The sequence below is a fragment of the Rhamphochromis longiceps genome, linkage group LG17, assembly GCF_057381845.1.
Source record: "Rhamphochromis longiceps isolate RC_006_pf linkage group LG17, R_longiceps_female_GT1.1, whole genome shotgun sequence".
In the NCBI taxonomy this organism is placed as follows: Eukaryota; Metazoa; Chordata; class Actinopteri; order Cichliformes; family Cichlidae; genus Rhamphochromis; species Rhamphochromis longiceps.
Window position 1 is genome coordinate 2,206,223 of NC_140573.1, and position 18,366 is coordinate 2,224,588.

The window sequence follows — 18,366 nt, forward strand, 5'->3', positions numbered from 1 at the left end:
ATACCAGCTTTTTTCCAATAATAATAATAATAATGCTATTCTTAGTTAGTGTATTGTCTGTCTCTGTTAATGTTTGTTTTTAATGGAGCACTGTAACGAAAAATAATTTCCCCTAGGGATCAATAAAGTATTCTGATTCTGATTATGTATAAAAAATATAGGGATGAGAGGCTGCTACACTACTAACTAATCCTGAAACCTCTCATTAATTTTCTGTTGTTAATGCAAGATCTAGTTAACAATGTGCTTATAAGGTTCACATAAAAGTGCAACAAATCCAGTTAAAACCAATTTAACTTGGCTAAGCAGGGGTGGAGACAGAGTGAGGGGCTGATTGATGGGCCCGAAGCCCAACAATCACGAGCTGGGCCCTGATTACACCACCGACCAGTGTGTGTGGGACCCTTTAGGAAAGAGTCAGCTCCATGAGCACTCAGTATTCCTGGATTTATCGAGGTCAGTTTGGTAGCATAAGCAGAAGATGCCAACACAACAGACACAGCGTGGGCCATAAAGTCTCTAATAACAGCGTTCACTGCCGCGCTGCACAATGCCACACTGTACACTCAGATGAGGAACTGAGGGCTTTACTGCCGGAGCTCCTCACACACACAAGCAAAATATCCCATCTCTTAGCTTTTCCCACCATTTTTGTTTCCTCAAACACGACACGCAGACCTGACTTCTACTTGAACCGCGTGTTTTAGCAATCTTAAGTGAAAGCGCCCCCACAGACCCATATTTCTGCCTCATAAATATGAAATGAGCTCAATTAGGGGGAAGCCTGATGCTTGGGCTCACTCCTCGACATGGCTCTAATTGAAATGAACAGCAGCTCGGCCTCCCCTACTGAGGCCTGCCCAGTGCCATTAGAGGTGATCTGAGGGCCTGGCTCTGTGTGTGTGTGATTAATTTCAGATGCCCACACACATCCACATCAACATTCAATCACACACTAATCCTCATTCATACCACAAACACGAGCAAGGACACTTATTGAATGAAGCAGCCAGTGCGGGTTGCACACAGACGAGCGACGCATTCATCGGCGATGCACCATCAGCACCTTCATCTTACTGATCAGCGCTTGCTCATCAACAACTTAAGCTGGCACTAGCAGACACATTTGGTGTTTGTTACTTGCACATTGTTCCCATCTAGTGGAAATGAAATACACTGCAGCGGTGTAAAATGAGAGCACACAACCGCACAAACAAACACAAGGCTCTATTTAAGCCTGTGGCGCGATCAGTGTTAACACTATCAATAATGCGCTTGCAAGAACCCAAAAGCCTGAAAGCTGCATGTTTGGTTTCCCAAGGCCAGGGGCGACCGCAGGGACACATGCGCATGCACACAAATACGTGTGTCGTGGTTATGTAACCGATAGCCACATGTTGCCGTGGGAACAGGGGTGGAGGGGAAGCGCAGGGAGACCAGATAGAAGCGCACACAGTGGGAGAGGAAGGCTAAGAGGAGTGTCAAGTTAATGAAATGACACTGTGAGATTTCAAAAATAACATAAAGTCGGCCGCGCGTGCACAGGCCTCATGACTCGGCCAGAGGGCCGTGACGGCGATAACGAGCCTCTCGCTGCCTTCTCACACATAGAAACAAACACAAGTGGAGCACCTTATTCTGCACCAGAAAAGACTCAGCTGTGCTGATCTGATCAACCAAACGAGAACCACTGCCCAACTCTGTACTTCCCCTGAGCTGTGTGATGACAGGACACTGTGCTTCTATCAAATATGATTTCAAGTAAAACATCAAAGGCATTAAAGGCTTCAGCCACGTTTGTTTCACCACCTGCACAGAATTCATGTGGAACAATTAAATATTGTTCCACATGGGAGCGCGCTCCTGAGGATAACATCACTGAAAGCATGATCTCAACATAGAACAGCATATGGGACTGATGCTGCGTAACATAATCTTTATTTTTACATTGTTTGCGTCCCTGTGATTGTGTGCTTCACCGTATTGGAATATGTTTTCTCTTAGGCTACGTTCACTCTGCAGGTCTTGATGCTCAATTCAGATTTTTTGATCAAATCCGATTTTTTTGTCTGCTCGTTCACACTACAAATAAAATGCGACAGCAAACGCGCTCTAGTGTGAATGCTCAAAGCGGGCGCATGCGCAAAAGAAGACGTCACACACAGACGTCTGTTTAGACCCAGAGCAAACAGTGTTGTGTGACTGATGGCCTTCATATAAAGACTTGTTTCCGACTTTACGTTTCCCAATTTCGCTTTAAGTTATAAAGTTATTGTGTTATTTACATTTGGCCTAATAATGATCCTTGTTGCTGCTTCAAAGGATAGATTTCTGTCAGAATCTGCAGATTATACAGAACAAATAAAATGTTCACGTTTCTCCAACGTTGTCTTCCCAGCAGTTTCACTGACATCTACACGGGATGGCCAGGAAGCGTTCACCATGTCTTCTCCGGCGCTGATAATTGGCGTCTGTCTCGTGTCAGTGACGTAAAAGACGGATTTGATGCGACGTGACCATCAAACAGCAGTCGCTTTCTAAAACATCGGAGATGTATTGGATTCAGGACCACATATGAAAGTGACCCAGGTCGGATTTGTGCCGTTCACACTGTCACACCATGATCGGATATGAGTCGCACAGGGTCAAAAAAGTCGGATTCGCCTGCAGTGTGAACATAGCCTTAGAGTCAGATATCATAGTTTATGTGCTCGTTTTACATTATTTATTGATTTTCATCATTTTTAAATAATAATAAACACAAGTTGTGATGTAGTAAAAGTCGCCTCAAAAACCAAATTGGCTGACTAGATGATGGATGGGTTTATCAAACGAAGACACGTGTTTGCTTTTCCCTGTAAAAGGTTCTGCATGCATGTGTAGTAACATCCATCCCTGTGATTCTACCTCACCATGACTCAGCACAGAGGCAGCCCTGATTACTGCCCGACTCTTTTAAATGAAGAAATGATTTAAATAGAACTGGTCTGACCAGGAGGAGCAGGCTGAAAGAGCTGCAAAAGCAACAGGTCACGCCACGATCTGAACAAGCGCCAGAGAAGAAACAAAGGCACTGACATCTATCATGTTACAGAGCCATCTCCAAGGCTTTGGGATCCTAACCAATCACAAATCACATTCGCTGAGAAAATCTGGAACAATGTGTACTTCCCAGGAGTGTCTGGTCTGCCAAAATGACTTCAAGACCACATTGACAACTCATCCAGGAGGTCGCAAAAGAACCCAGAACAAGAACAACCTGCAGGGCACACTTGTCTCAGTTAATGTGCGATCCTGGAGTTGGGAGTTCGCCTTGTAATCGGAAGGTTGCTGGTTCGAGCCCCGGCTCGGACAGTCTCGGTCGTTGTGTCCTTGGGCGAGACGCTTCACCCGTTGCCTACTGGTGGTGGTCAGAGGGCCCGGTGGCGCCAGTGTCCGGCAGCCTCGCCTCTGTCAGTGCGCCCCAGGGTGGCTGTGGCTACAATGTAGCTGCCATCACCAGTGTGTGAATGTGTGCGTGAATGGGTGTGTAAAGTGCTTTGGGGTCCTTAGGGACTAGTAAAGCGCTGTACAAATACAGGCCATTTTACCAATGTCAGTGTTTACGATTCAACAATAGAAACAAAGTGTCGACCAAAGAGAGCACAAAGGAGTGTCCGACTCGTTACATCGGGCATCAAACCAGCACAGCGTTCCAGAAACAAAACATTCCCAAAGTCAAACACAGTAGAGGTAGTGTCATGGTCCGGGCTGCATGAACTAGTATGTTTTTCTATTTTATCTAATCTTATTCTTTTGTGTTTTTCTAAAATTTTACTGCTCTTAACTTGTTCTCTCTGCTGTGACCAAAGACATGTCCCCCGTGTGGGACTAATAAAGGTTTATCTTTATTCTGATTGCTGTCAGAAAACCCTGAAGAGAACGTCGGCCCATCAGTTCATTAACTCCATCCTGCAGACACGAGGGCGCCGACAGTCTTGTCAAATAAAAATCACATTATAATAAACATGTATATATAATACTGTGCAGCATAGTTAAGCCTGTGCAGTGAAACTGAACAACAGAATGAGTGCATCTCTGTGAGCAAGCTTCTCCTGAGTGTCAGCTTCTCTGGCACAGTGGATTCAGTTGGTGTGTGTGAAAGTGCATTGCACAAGCAAACACAGCGTGTGAAGTCAAACTGGAAGTGTTTTACTTTTGGACAAAGTGATACCCAGCATGATGGAAAACAAAGCCTGTACAAGCGGTCTCCTTTCTATTGTTCCGCGTCTTGGAAAGGGCAGCAGAACTTTTTCAGGGAACTTTGTGCTCTGCTGTTACGTCAGGGACCGGCACAGGAAAAGAGGCTATAAATGGCAAGTGTTCCATGTCCATTCTCAACATGTAGGTCAGAGTAGAGCTGTTGCATGTACAATCAACGTGTAGAAGTGGAAGTGGCTGACAAGGGATGAGAGAGTGTGTGTGACAAACATCACAGTGTCAGCAGCTTCAGCAAGCCCACATCAAGAGGCTTTCTCAGAAACCAAAGCCTTCTTTGTGTGCCGTTTTTGTGAATTCACAGGAACCCGAGATCTTGTGTTATCCCCACGTAACCCTGCCGTTTTCTCTTGCGGAGTGAACTGGTATGGCCAGTCTATTTGGTTTCCAGCCACTGGGGAAACTGGTGTTCCCTCCTCACTGTACTTTACAGAGGCAGATGACAGAAAGCCTCCTAGACAACGATGTTCAAACAGGAATAAATCCAGCCGCGTCAGAAGCACCAGTTGGTTTTCCTATGACCTCACAACTGTTACTCTGACCAACCGCACTGCTTTATTATTTTCCCACAGCCTTTCTCACTAACCCCTCTGTTTCCTTGGGGATGCTTCTCACTTTAGCAGGCTTGCAGAGAGAGTCAGCGGCGGAGGAGGTGACAGCACGCTAGGCGACAAACTGACAATAGTTTTGTCGGTTTGGCTTCTGTGGCATTAGGGACCGGGTCAGACTTCCTGGGTCTCCTGTGGCCCGACATGAGAGCTGGACACTCACCCTAAGCTCAGAGAAATCCCTGTGCTCTGCTGACCTTCAGCACTAGTTAAAGTGGTTACGGAGAAGGTCAGTGTGGTTTCCCGGCCGACAGAAATGAGCACTTCCCCTTTTCAGCAGTGCGGTTTTGGGTGTCATGCACAGACGTCAAGCAGCATGGGATACATGACGCATGCTGAGTGCTCGCTCTCTCTCTCTCGGTGAGTGTCTCTCTTCCCATCTGTGGCTTGAACAAGACACTGGAGGATGGCTAACATAGCAGTGTTGGTTCATGTGACACTCCCCTGTGCCTTTGGCCTACTTTGCAGAGCAGTAGCACTCGCTAGCTCACAGAAACTCTCCTGCTTCAGTAACATTTCCAAGTACAGCCTCACCATGTGACAAAATTCTCGAATGCCTCTTGTATCCTTTCACATATCGAATCAAAACCATCAAGGGACTCATCAAACCCTCCTGTCCTTTACTATTTATACTTTGTGGTCATTTGTTTCCTAAAACTGGGAACTGAAATCAATATAAAGTTTCAGAGTGTAGACTGTATATAAAAGACAGACAACTGTCGCCATGTTGTTTTCCTGAGATCGGCTTTCAACTGCTTCCTTATTTCCCAGTGGATTGCTACAGCTGATCCATGTTTATACTAGATGCCCTTACCGAGCCCACCCTCCCATTAGGAGGCAGTAGGCGGCCAGTTTGTGACTCCTCCCAGGCTTGAACCAAGAATCTTTTGCATGAAAGCATTGATAACCACGCAGTGCAGTCACTCGTCACGTCTCTGCTAATTAGTGCTGAACAACGACTAATAAAATTCGAGATTTCACTCAACAAAACTGAGATTGGCTGTGCCGAACAGAACGATGTGTTAGTTAGATGATTAGAATAAATGCTTAACAGTACAAACAGAGAGGAGAGGTCCAGCTCAGTGTCCATACGTCTGTCAGTCAAAACAGCAGATTATTCTTATGACAATGGAAAGTATCCATAGAGACCAAAAACACTTCTTGTGCTAGTCTTTAAATATGCTTTTTAATGTTGTGTGAGTTGGTCATTTTAACATGGGACTCTGTGGGGCGTCATTCACTCTTGGAGCTAGCTTCAAGTGGCCGTTAGAGGAACTGCAGTTCCTGAAACCCCAGTGCTAGCTATTGTTTTCATCCTCGTACGGTTCATATTACTCCTATCACTTTGTGGGGGCGGGGTCACCAACAAAACCATCCATTAGGATTTAGGTGTGGATTCTTCTTCTTCTTTATGTGTCACTCTGTACTACTGTCATCGCTTAGCAGCAAAGCTCTGTCTGCTGTGTCCTGCGATCTGAAGGCTTATCCAGGAACAGCGCAAGCAGAAATGGTGTGAGTTGTATGCATGTGGCTGAAGTGGAAAGGTGGAAAGACTTGTGAAAGGAAACAGAAGCACAGAGTTTGTGGACTCTTCCGGCTGAAGCCCATCTATGACCCAGACCATCACTCTCCCTCTTTACGTTCCTGTGTTTATATCTCACCTCCGCCACACATTTCCTTTCCCTGTGTTGTGTCATTGCTCCGACCAGCAGACATATGGGCAGTGGGCTGTTACCCACACGATGTTACATCTTTGTTAAAGGCAGACCTGATGTTCCCACAGTAAAGAGGCTCTGCCAAACGAGAGGAAGTAGAAGAAATTCACTTAAATAAGACTTTTGTCTTTTAATACAAATCTTTTATTTGCGTCTGTGTCTTACCTCTCTGATCCTCCCTAATAAAGCTGTGGGCAGTTTTCTCCTCCATTACCCGAGCCCTGCTGAGGCTTCGTTTCACGTCCTCCCCAGGCCGGTTGTATGCCAAGCAGCTTGGTGCCAGGCCAGACTCTCGCTGCCAATTCAGCCTCCATCCTGCAGACTGCTCAACAATGCAATGCGCCACTCACCTCTGACCAGACCACCTCCCAGTTCAATCACAATGCATATCCCACGGCAGTCATAAGTGAAATAAGAAGCGATTGTAAATTGGCCGTGGGTGTGAACGTGGCTGCGAATGATTGTCTCTCTGTGCGGCAGACTGGTGTTAAACAAGTGTGCAGCTGCTGCGCAGCATCTTGGGTCCAGCTCCAAATGCAAACCCATGTCATGGAAATGCAGTGCAGTACCGTGAAGTTTCAAGCTTCAAGGATAAAGCCTTTACATTTCTGATGGTACAACCCCAAACTGTGAAAAGCTGGGAGAGCCTACATTTGTAGATGGCTCAAAATGATTAGCTCACCAAATGATTTCCTTCTACTTCCTCAGAGCTTCTTTGCTGCATGTACCGAGGAGCCAGAGATCAGTGTCATTGTAGCGCAACAATCTGCAGTTCTCAGTTTGAACTATGCCGATTTCCAACCACAGAGGTTTCTTCAGATTTCCAAATTTTTAGAATTGTAGCTTTACAGCAGGACAAGTTGTTAATAGAGGAAATCAAGTGTTTCTCAAACATCTGCTCAGCACATTCAGCCACACTGGATATGAACTCTCTGGACTAATAATTAAAGGAGCTGACCTGCAGTCATAAACCAGGCTCCACAGAGGATAGACCCGGTTCTCTTTGCCAGTGTTGGACTATAATGTGTTACTTAAAGTAAAATCACAGAACGCCACTTAATAAGCATGCTCGTGCTCCTCGTGGGATGAACGCTGTTAATTTGCTATTAAATGTATGTCAGCATCTGATATAAGAGACATGTATTTACAGGCACAGCTGTGCAGACTACAGGAGGAAGAAAAGAGGAAGAACCCAGCTGATGGTGATGACCCAGTTACCTCTGCTGTCACGCCGCTCACACGGGTGGAGATTTGGTGATTGAAGTACAACCTTCGTGTTTGTCTGACTATAATGAATGCTGCAGTCTCTTGGGAACACGATCGGTGATTTACAGTACGATATGAAGAATCCACAGAAGGACCCAGATTCGATAATACTGCTGTCAGTCAGGGAAGGTCAGCACAGCCTAAACTCATTGCAGAGTAACCTGATTTTGCTTATTCCTTTGCCACGTCTCTCGTTGTGTTAGATGGCTCGTTGGGCCTGAGATACATCTGAGAACCCATCTTCCCATGTCCATTTCCCATCCCTTAGGAAGACCTCCGTTTGCTGAGGAAATATTTGAGGAGTGTCCATTACTGAAGCTGTTATGAAAGTCATTTAACCGACAAGTAAGTTGCAGTCAGCTCGAGTCTGGGAGGGCGGCTGGCCAGCGAGATGATGAGGTCACTTTGAACAGCGACTAAAGAGGTTGGCTCCGAGCTGGAACGAGCACAGCTCTGGACAAACAAAAGCCTGTGCCACTACTTTTGTAGTGAGCTGAGCGTAAACACATTTCATAATCAAATGCGCACTCGCCCAGCCCACATGGACACTGGCTCATTTTTACTGCATGTTTGCATTTGTTTACGATGGATCCAGCCACAGTGCAGGCCAGCGAGCACGCAGTAACCAAGAAAGCGATCGCTCGTTAGCTTCTTTGTTCCTGTCTCACCTTTTTATCTGTCTGTGGTTTTCCTGCTCCCCGTGCTCTCACTCCTTTCTCTCCCACTCTGCAGCAGCATAATGTCTGCCGCTCTCACCCCTCCGCTGCCGCCCGCGTCACTTCCCTTTCTGATCGGCTGTCATGTAAACACAAGCATGCCCCTGCTCAAAGGCATGCTCTTACATAAAGGCTCAAACACACACGCACACATCACTGAGTCACATGGGAGCTGCTAATTATGACCACATAAAGCCAGCGGAAACACAACTTTTACAGCTGGCTGTGTGAGCTGCTCTCACACTGTAGCTCGTTGTTCACAGGGAAAAAAACATACACCGTTTACTTCAGATCACAACAAAGGGAAAAAACATTTCTCAGATTAGCCTCTGATGCTGGGGATCCAAGTAGCACAGACTGCTGTGTGGCAGCAAAGAGACTCAGTGGACGGTGCAGTTGAACAAATCGGCTTCTGCGCTGACCATTTACACAAGCTAGCAGAAGAAAGGATGAAAACAATGTATTCAAATGAAACAGAGCTATTTGTTGAGACAAGGCGAGCACAAACATCTGACAGACGTCAGGCACAGTCTGTGACGCAGATTGGAAAGTCTGTCTTCAGTCAGCACGTGTATGCACCCACAAAAACAGTCACAGATAAACAGGAACCCACAGTAACAGGGAGGCCATGCTATCGCCGCTGAACACCACTGACACACTCCAGCCATTTCCAGCATGCGGCTAATCCCAGTTCAAATTCACTTTGCCAAGTAATGCTCTCGAGGACGGAAATAACAGCTTAGAGCTGCGAAAGTTTGCTTCAAAAGGATGATGGATTTGTTCTCGTGTTCTAATAAGGCCAAACACAGCAGGATTAATGCGGTTAATGGTTAATGCTGTGGGATTATTGCAAATTTCATTACTATACAACTACTGGAGGACAGCAGAGGTCACGTTTTACAATGCTTATACTTGTCAGGGCGCAGATGCTGTTTATCGGGAAGCTGACCATTCCTCCAGTCAAACAAACAGAATTTGGTTGGTTTCATTTGAACTTGAAAGAAATGATGCAGTGGCAGATGCACGAATCAGAGCTGATGCAGTCCCGTAAGTTTGTACTGGAGCAGGACCTGCGCTACCAAATTATTAGTGAACTTGATGTAATTTGAACAGAGGAAACATGATGTCAGAGCTTTGTTATTGGTTGGCTGTGCACTACAGAATCACTGTGTTACTGTTATGTAATGTCTGCCCTGGATTGCAAAGCTCAGGCCACATGCTCCACAGTACAACACTGTGATACAAACGTTAATGACAGGTGTAAGCGGGGAATCCTGTCACAGCCTTAAAGGTTTGCTTTGTGAAAGTGGCTCGTTGCAAGTGAAATTGATTGTTCGCCGACCTCTAGCAATGCATCGTAACAGCATACTGCACCCATCCTCCAGCGGACGTGATAATTGTGACAGGAACAAAGAAGGAAATCAAATAATGTCTTACGAAGCCACAGAAACAGCAGACGGACGATGGATGGACAGAACGCTGGACTTTAACACAGCACACTTTAGCTCACTTCCTTGAAGCAGAACCAAGTTTATCTTATTGGACTTTTTTTTAACAAAATACATTATTAGGCTAGCGCTGTCACATCATAAAGAAAGAGTTTTCCTTATCTCCTCTGGGTTGTACTGAAGCATGTTGTTATAATTACTGCAGTCAGTGTTTGAAAAGTTAAAAACTCTTTTGCACTCATTCTGTTTTTTACATTCTTGAATTAAACACCATCTGTAACTTGTTTCATTCTTTTTCACTATAAACAAAGAGAAACAGTGGACACACAGGCAGCGTTGCCAACCTGACTTTTTGTTCCAGCCACACTGTCCACAACTTCAAATACAGACTGCTGGTGTTATCAGTCTTTAGTTTCCTGCCAGTCGACTAATTTGTTCATTTCCTAATAAAAATATTTCAGCTCTTCTTCGGTGCTACAGTAACAAATAGTTTTAATAACTTGCTACTTCTTCTGTATCATTATTATATCAAACGAGTAAGAAATGGAAGAATCTGATTATTTTAGACACTACAGTCTGGAATAAGTCGTGATATTATAAAGAGTTTACATACGTCTTTAGGGGTTTTCTTGTCTGCTCTGCTGATCGGATCTGGACAGCCTTTTGTATCAGCTGCTTCTTGGAACACTTGGAGAGCGACTCCGGAAGAGCCTCTCGCATTAAAATATTGAAGTACTTCCCCTTTCTGGGTGAGACGGCGGCCAAAATAGGACGCTCTTTGAACTGTGTGTGTCATATACACAATGATGTGACTGCCCAGTTATGAATCAGCAAAACGCTGGATGGTGTGTGTGTGTCTGAGGGAGAGGGAATGTGTGTGTGTTTGCGCAATAACCAGAGCAGCAGGCAGGTGTTTTCTTGTTTTCCTCACCAGTCAGTATTGACACAATGAAGCGCTGACGGCACCTCGCAGGCATCCCGCAGGGAAATTGGGTGGCTTTATTAAACACATAGGACCGCTGCTTTAAAGCGACGCTCTCGTAAATGAGCACCGGAGCCAGAAAACCAGCACAGCCAGTTTAACACTCGGAGTTTACAGAATGTCATCCTTTTGGGCACATCTCAATGTTAAGTTGGAGAACTGTCAAACACTGCGAGCCCTCATTAAACGGTGAAACATACAAATAATCCATCTCGCTGTAAAAGCCGCACAAAATCACCACTGACAACTTCACTTGCTCTTGGCACCTCGACTCAGAGCTTCGGGTTCGCCACAGAGGCGCGGGATGTTTCCAGTCCAACATGCTCAACGTGAAAACGCGTTCTCAAAGCACCGGAGTCGAACCCTTATGCCCACTTGTTTACTTCAACTTCAATTTCTATGTGCGCAACACCACCTGGAATGCGGACACTGGCAAACACGCACATGGCCCGTGATCAAGACTCCCCTGCAGGGTGATTGCGCTTTCTTCAACAAACGCACTATTCCAAAAGCCCAGAGATGCGGGTCCTCACTAGGGTACAGCAGGCTGGCTACCAGGCACAACTCAAGCGCGAAAACGCACCTGCGGCAGCAACCCGGAGCCGATCCCCACACCAGCCGAGCTATTAGAAATAAGTTCACTCACACCGAAGGGCGCTCCTCCTTTGCTCCGGGACTGTGCGAAATACGCGCACAGGCGACATTTTCCTCCTCTTTTAAAGTGCGCGTCACAGCTGGCAGGTGCAACGGCGAACACAGAGGTCCCGTCCGATGAGGCGCAGTCTGTCCGGCTCGGCCCAGCCCGGTCGAGATCGGCAGCGTTCGGTTGGGCTCGGCCCCCTGGCCCTCTACACTGTCGGCAGATGACTGCGTACATTTCTGCTCCCTTCTGCTTTAGCAAAGAGCCCAGCGCACTCACTCTGTTCCTGCCTTTTCATTATATCATGTCCATGTGACACGCTCAGGCCTCAGTCGATGGAAACTTAAAGGGACCTCCCACGTGATGGCGCGCTCACGACAGCGAGCGCGTCCAGGAGAATTAAGAAATAAGATGCAAGGCAGCAGGAACCAGACCCGCTCGGGCTGGTTGATAACTTGTTTGGGGGGTTTGTCTGTTTTTTATCTGGAAGATTTTGCCGCTGGCTCTAATGGTCATTGTAGTAATGTCGGTCATCTCTAGTAACAGTAATGATGATGAAGATAAGTTGATGCTGCTGCTGATGAAGACTATGATGAAAATAGAGCGTGGTGTTTTATTGTAACGACAATGACAACTGCTATAGTCAGACAACCATTTGTGGTTATGATGATGATGATTATGACAGTGAGCCTGTAAAAGTTGTGATGATGATGATAAAGAAAACCTGATGGCAGCGATGAAGATAACTACATTTGGCTGGTGAAGATAACGATGATGGTCGTGGTGATGAATGTGAGAATGATGATGATGATGATGATGATGGAGATAATCCTCACTGGTTATAATAAAGATGATGATGATAAATAAAATGATTATCATGATAGTAAAGAGAATCCTTATTAGACGTGACAATGATGATGAAGGTAACCTTTGTTATTCTTAATGAACAGGCTGATGCTCTTTGTTAGCTTTTCCACCAATGAGCTCATGGCCTGTATGACATCATCACAGGGTGACTAACGTTGTGGGGAAAACACCTGATCTCATATCAGAGGCAGATTACCGAAACTGGATGTAAAGCTGTGTGTCTAGGACAGTGGACAGAGGGACACTTTGTGTGAATCTTGCTCTATTTACACTGACTTTACATTTAGATTATTTTACATTACATTTGCATTTTGTTTATTTTTATATCCTCTGTGAATGTGTTAGCATGGCTGAATACAGGGGTTTAAATCCCTCATTAACACATCTGACTGAAAAAGCTAATGTTGTGAATTTAAACAAGGATGTTTTTGGAAGCTGAGGCCAGCAGCACGGTAGTCAGAAGACTTAAAAGTCGTGGACTTTAGAGCTGATCTGAAAAATACTTTTAGTTTTACCACAGATCAGACTGCCATGTCAAATGTAAAGGGTCCCCTCACGGTGACCATCACCCCACTCTACCACTGAGGACCAAGAGACAAAAAAAATCGTTTCTTCCTTGTTAATTACAGCTGAACAGCAGCCGTGCCCAGAACGGTTGGAACGACATTAAAGCTTAAAAAAACTGAAGTTATTCAATAAAGTTATATTTAAAAACAAAATGAACTTTCAGTTTCACATTAAGCGATGCACCTCATCCACCTGGGTAGCTAGTCAGCGCCAGCTCTAAAGGCTCTAAACCAATGTTCCATAAACTGGTGGATGACTTCACTGTGGCCACAGCCATCCTTTATATACATGGTAAATGGCCTGTATTTATATAGCGCTTTTCTAGTCCCTAAGGACCCCAAAGCGCTTTACACAACCTGTCATCCACCCATTCACACACACATCCACACACTGGTGATGGCAGCTACAATGTAGCCACAGCCACCCTGGGGAGCACTGACAGAGGCGAGGCTGCCGGACACTGGCGCCACCGGACCCTCTGACCACCACCAGTAGGCAACGGGTGAAGTGTCTTGCCCAAGGACACAACGACCAAGACTGTCCAAGCCGGGGCTCGAACCGGCAACCTTCCGATTACAAGGCGAACTCCCAACTCTTGAGCCATGATCGCCCCCTATGTTGCTTCTTGCCAAGGCAGCAGGGAACACTCTAACAAAGCCTGTGTACAACAAAGACATTTACTCACTGGCGGCTTCACGCAGCGAGGCATTAACACTTCCTTAAGGATTTCTATATTTCACTGAAGAGTTGTTGGAAAGCAAAGGCCGAGGAACCGCAGGATAATGAATACTGGATGCGAAACAAACCTCGAGACAGTGCTAATGTTTCTCTTTGTCTGCTTAATGTTGGCTGTAACACATTATGGGCCATCACTTTATATGGTTATTCCACAGCGGTAAACCACGTCTCACTTGTGTTCCCAGTTTACATCCACGCACAGGAAACTTGACGAGCGTCCTTTTCCATTTCTAGTAAGTGGAAGTAAGGGTTTGCCAAGAGCTGGAAGTGTGCTTAAAAGACACACTGTTATCACTCTGCACACCATCATCAAGCCTGGATGGAGTCCACTCGTGGACGAGTCATCAAAAACTAACACTTTTGCTGAGATATGAGAAAAATATTCCAAAGACAGACTGGGCCATGTCGGGTAGCCGTGGGCTGCCGTTTCTCATTTAGTACATCTTTATGTCTTTAAAGCATGTTTTTGCAGAGATTGATTTAATTAAATTGCTATAGAAACCAATAATGTAGTACTCACTGCCTTACACTGACTTGAAGAAAACACCTGAAACAAGACAAAAACTGTTGTTAGCTCTATTATCTCGTGTTCGCTGTTCAGCTTTGGTGCGTGTGTTGTCTTTGCCCTCTGTAATGTTGGACTCTGGATAGCTGTCAGTGGGTGGGTGAATACTAAGGACAACAATGAGAGCCTAGAACTTCATCCGCGTATCAGATGTGATGCTCCGTGGTGTTGTTGAATATTGGACTAAATTATAAACACAGGTTGATAAAGGTATCGTGTATCGCAGCTGCCACAAGGTTAGCGAGTACAGTAGATTAGGCTCAGTACATACGGCTCTTTGAAGTCTATGTGTGATGTGTGATGGAGGGACTTGGTGGCAGTCGGGACCGTGTGAAAATACCAGAAGACTGAGGGTCTCTGAGGCTCACAGACCCCCTGTGGTTTGAATTAGAGTGGATTACAACTCTCAGCAACAAAAGACACCTCTCGGCTCCCCCTCTGTGCTCGTCTGAACGAGTGACACAGCCCGCAAAACGTGGATGCTTTTATGCAGCAAAGCCACAGTGCGAGTCTAGCAGGACGTCCATCGCCGTGCGCACACTGCTAACTTTAAACTATCAGGCCGAAACTCACAATCGTTGGTTCGTTTATTTTAAGTAACCAATCTAGAAAAGATGAAGCATGAAAGATGCTGCCACATGCAATCAGCTGTTGAAGCAAAGCTTTTCATTGCCAATTTTCACTTTTATGAACTTAATTAAAACGTTTGATTTCAAATACATCATATAACTGTTACGGTCCTGGGTCAGTGACTCAGTGTTTTGTTTTTTATTTTCATCATCATCATCATTATTATCATTATTAATATTGATCTTGCTCCCCGGTCGTGTCCCTCTGTGTTCCCTTTGTTCAGATCAAGTCTGCGTCTCTCTGTTATTCTTCCTGTCTCATGTCGGTGTGTATAGTTTTGCTTTCCCTTGTCTTATGTGTGATTCCTCCCAGCTGTGCTCTGCTCCGGTGTCCCATTCCCTGCTTATCCCTCAGAGTATTTTAGCCCTGTGTTTCGTCCTCGCTCCACGCTGTGTGCTTCTCCTTCCATGCGTCCCTGAGATTGCTGTCCGTAGTTTCCAGGTTTCCCGTTGTCTTTGTTATTAGTTTCTAGTTTTGGTTTTGTAAAATGATGCTACTGCGATGAAGCAGCCTCTTTTAGTTTATTCCTCTGAGTGTTTTGCATCCTGCCTGTCACACAGCCGTATCAAGACAATAACATCATCGCAACAATTTGTATTGATTGTTTTAGTCACCATTTAACTGTTGCTCTGGAAATGAGCTTCGATTTCTTTTTAAGAACAAAATAGATTGAAAAAATTTGAATTGCATGATAGGAAGTGCATGCTGCAACAACTGAATATCAACTCAAACTAATATGGACAATAAAACAACGTGTGAAGTGAATGGGGAACAAAGGGGGACGAGGATACAGCTGACTGATATATGCAGGGTTGGTTAATCCACAAAAGGGTTAGCTAGGCTGCCAGAGGCGAGAGCACTCACTGCACCAACTGTTTGCTACAAAACCATGTGCCGAATGAGGCCCATATGAATGCTACAGCTTTCCTTCTAAATAGGCAGGAACTGGAACAGGTCAGCAACTGGTTTGAAGGTCACTGGTTCAATCCCCGACATTCTCCAGCCCATGTCTTGAAAGTGCCCTTGGCAAGATGCTGACATTATCCCCGGTGGAGTGTTCCAGTGTTTGTGTAACTGTTAGAAAAGCTTCTGTGTCCATGGATGAATGTGGCTCGTAGTGCAAAGTGCTGTTCGATGTTCAGCGAGAGCAGAAAAGCACTCCATATGTACAGTCCCATGCACCGCGTTATCCCCTGACAGTCACTGTCAGGCCTGAGACTTTGCTTTAAAAAAATCTTCGATAGCAACAAATTATTCTGGCACAACTTCACCTACTTCCAAGGTGCATGGAGACAAACATCGGATGACGTGAAGGCTCCAGGATACTTAATCTTAGGGAGAAATCAACACACATGGGTGTAGGTCCTTTGTTGCTGAGATTTATTGATAAAAACAGTACAAAAAACCAACCATTTGTACACATATTTACAAATGGCCTGCTGAGTGGTGCACGGAGCATGTTCATTGGTTCATGGACCTCCCTGAACTAATGGCATTTATTGCAATTGTCATCTTGCGGGGGGTTAACAGGGTTCCATCTCTAAATGACTGCTGGTCAGCAAACCTGGGAAACCCACAGATCATTGGAACTATGGCACAAAACCGCTTCCAAGACATCATGCAACACCTACGCTTTGATGACAAGTTCACCCGCTGTGATCGAGCAAAGACTGATAAGTTCGCTGCAATTTCCAGTGTGTGGGGATCATTGGTCACCAACTGCATCACGTGCTACAACCCTGGTCTACATATCACCGTTGATGAACAGCTTTTCCCATCAAAGACTCGGTGCTGTTTCCTGCAGTATATTGCAAGTAAACCTGACAAGTTTGGGATCAAGTTTTGGGTGGCTTGCGACCTAAAATCCAAGTACATTTGCAATGTCTTCCCATATCTTGGCAAGGACCCCAATCGTCCCACTGGGGAGAGACTTTCTGAAAATGTAGTAATGAGGCTGATGGAACCATTCCTAGACAAGGGCAGAAATGTTACCACGGACAATTTTTTCACATCACTTTCACTTGCGCAAAAACTTCTTAGACGGAAAACCACCATCCTCGGCACAGTCAGCAAGATTTGCAGGGAAATTCCTCAATCCACTCAAACCCCCACTACCCTCCCTCCAGAATTCCCAGGTAACAACCTAATATACATATGAATGACTAGCCAATTTAGCTTCCACTTGGCTGAAGCTAAAGCTTAGCTAAAAGCCTACCAGCCATTTGGCTGCTCTCCGGGTTTTAAAGGTAGAAAGGTAGAAGCCTGGGGGTGCTACTGTTAAAGCAAGAGAAAACGGCTTTATCAGGTGACCAGCGCTTTCCAGCCCAAACTATTCATAGATCTATTAGTTGGTACAGAGCGAGTATTATGATGGTATCACTTTGATCTCAGAGACTATTTTCTACATTTTTACAAAGTGTTGCTCTCAGGTCGGCACAGATATCTGTTAAAAACAAGCATCCGGTTACAGAACTTGGCTGCCATGTGACCTTTTTGAGTGTCTTCAGTCAACTGACAGTAAAATGTCCAGTTGCAGCAGAGCAGCTTGTGGTGATCCAACATAACCAGTCAAGAAAACCAGTGTTTGACGTTATGGCAGCTGTGACCAGTTGTATGTTAATTCGTGGAGGTAATTTATAGCGTTTAGCTCAAAGCAAGACGCACAACCAACTACATACTGGCTTAATGTCAAGATGAAAAAATGTCGAGTCATCTTCTTTCAAAGTGTATGCTGCAAATTAGGAGGCTGAGTAGCTTTGTCTAACCGGAATAAAGCGCATTAGTCACCAGATGACTCACCCACTCTAAGCTAGAATGACTTCACATATAGTAAAACACTACGCTGTTTGAAAAGGGACACTGCTGTCTTTGTCTCAAAAAGGAAACACTGCAGTCAACTGTATGATACTATATGATCGGCTGATTATTTCTGTGGGAGTCTTTATTCTATTTATATGTATGCATTAATTTCGAAACCCCTACTTATGGATCAGGTTTAAAGAGTTTTGGTTAACTCGACTTCCAGTAGCTGTGTGTGTGTAGCTGTGTAGTAATTAGGGATGATGTACATATTTAGGAACGGGGCTGTAGAAGATCATCTTTGGCCTGTGGCCACATTAATGTGATGGAGGTATTGTTATTATTTTATTATCATTCGCTTTTTATGTTTTATCGATTGAAATTAACATGTTTCAGCTGGAATGATATTCGGAAAAAATGATAATTTAAAAAAATACGAGTTTTGTTACGATGAATATGAAGAGCTGACGTGATAACTGTATCGTGCAGTGTGTTCATGCTACCGAGGAGGCTTCGTAAACAACACAAATATGTGTACTGTCTCTTTAAGAGCTGTCAATATTCGCTC

The 18,366-nt window shown here is 45.1% G+C and overlaps 1 protein-coding gene across 1 annotated transcript in view; it reads right to left on the reverse strand.

Annotated features, from left to right (window-relative positions):
* Window positions 1–12,316, reverse strand: part of LOC146649056 (uncharacterized) — a 59,787-nt gene extending 47,471 nt beyond the window's left edge. Inside the window, exon 1 of the mRNA XM_085387911.1 lies at window positions 11,639–12,316. Within this exon, the coding sequence (XP_085244037.1) occupies window positions 11,639–11,869 (231 nt within the window). The 5' untranslated portion in view covers window positions 11,870–12,316. The remainder of the gene's footprint in view (window positions 1–11,638) is intronic.
* Window positions 12,317–18,366: the final 6,050 nt, after the last annotated feature.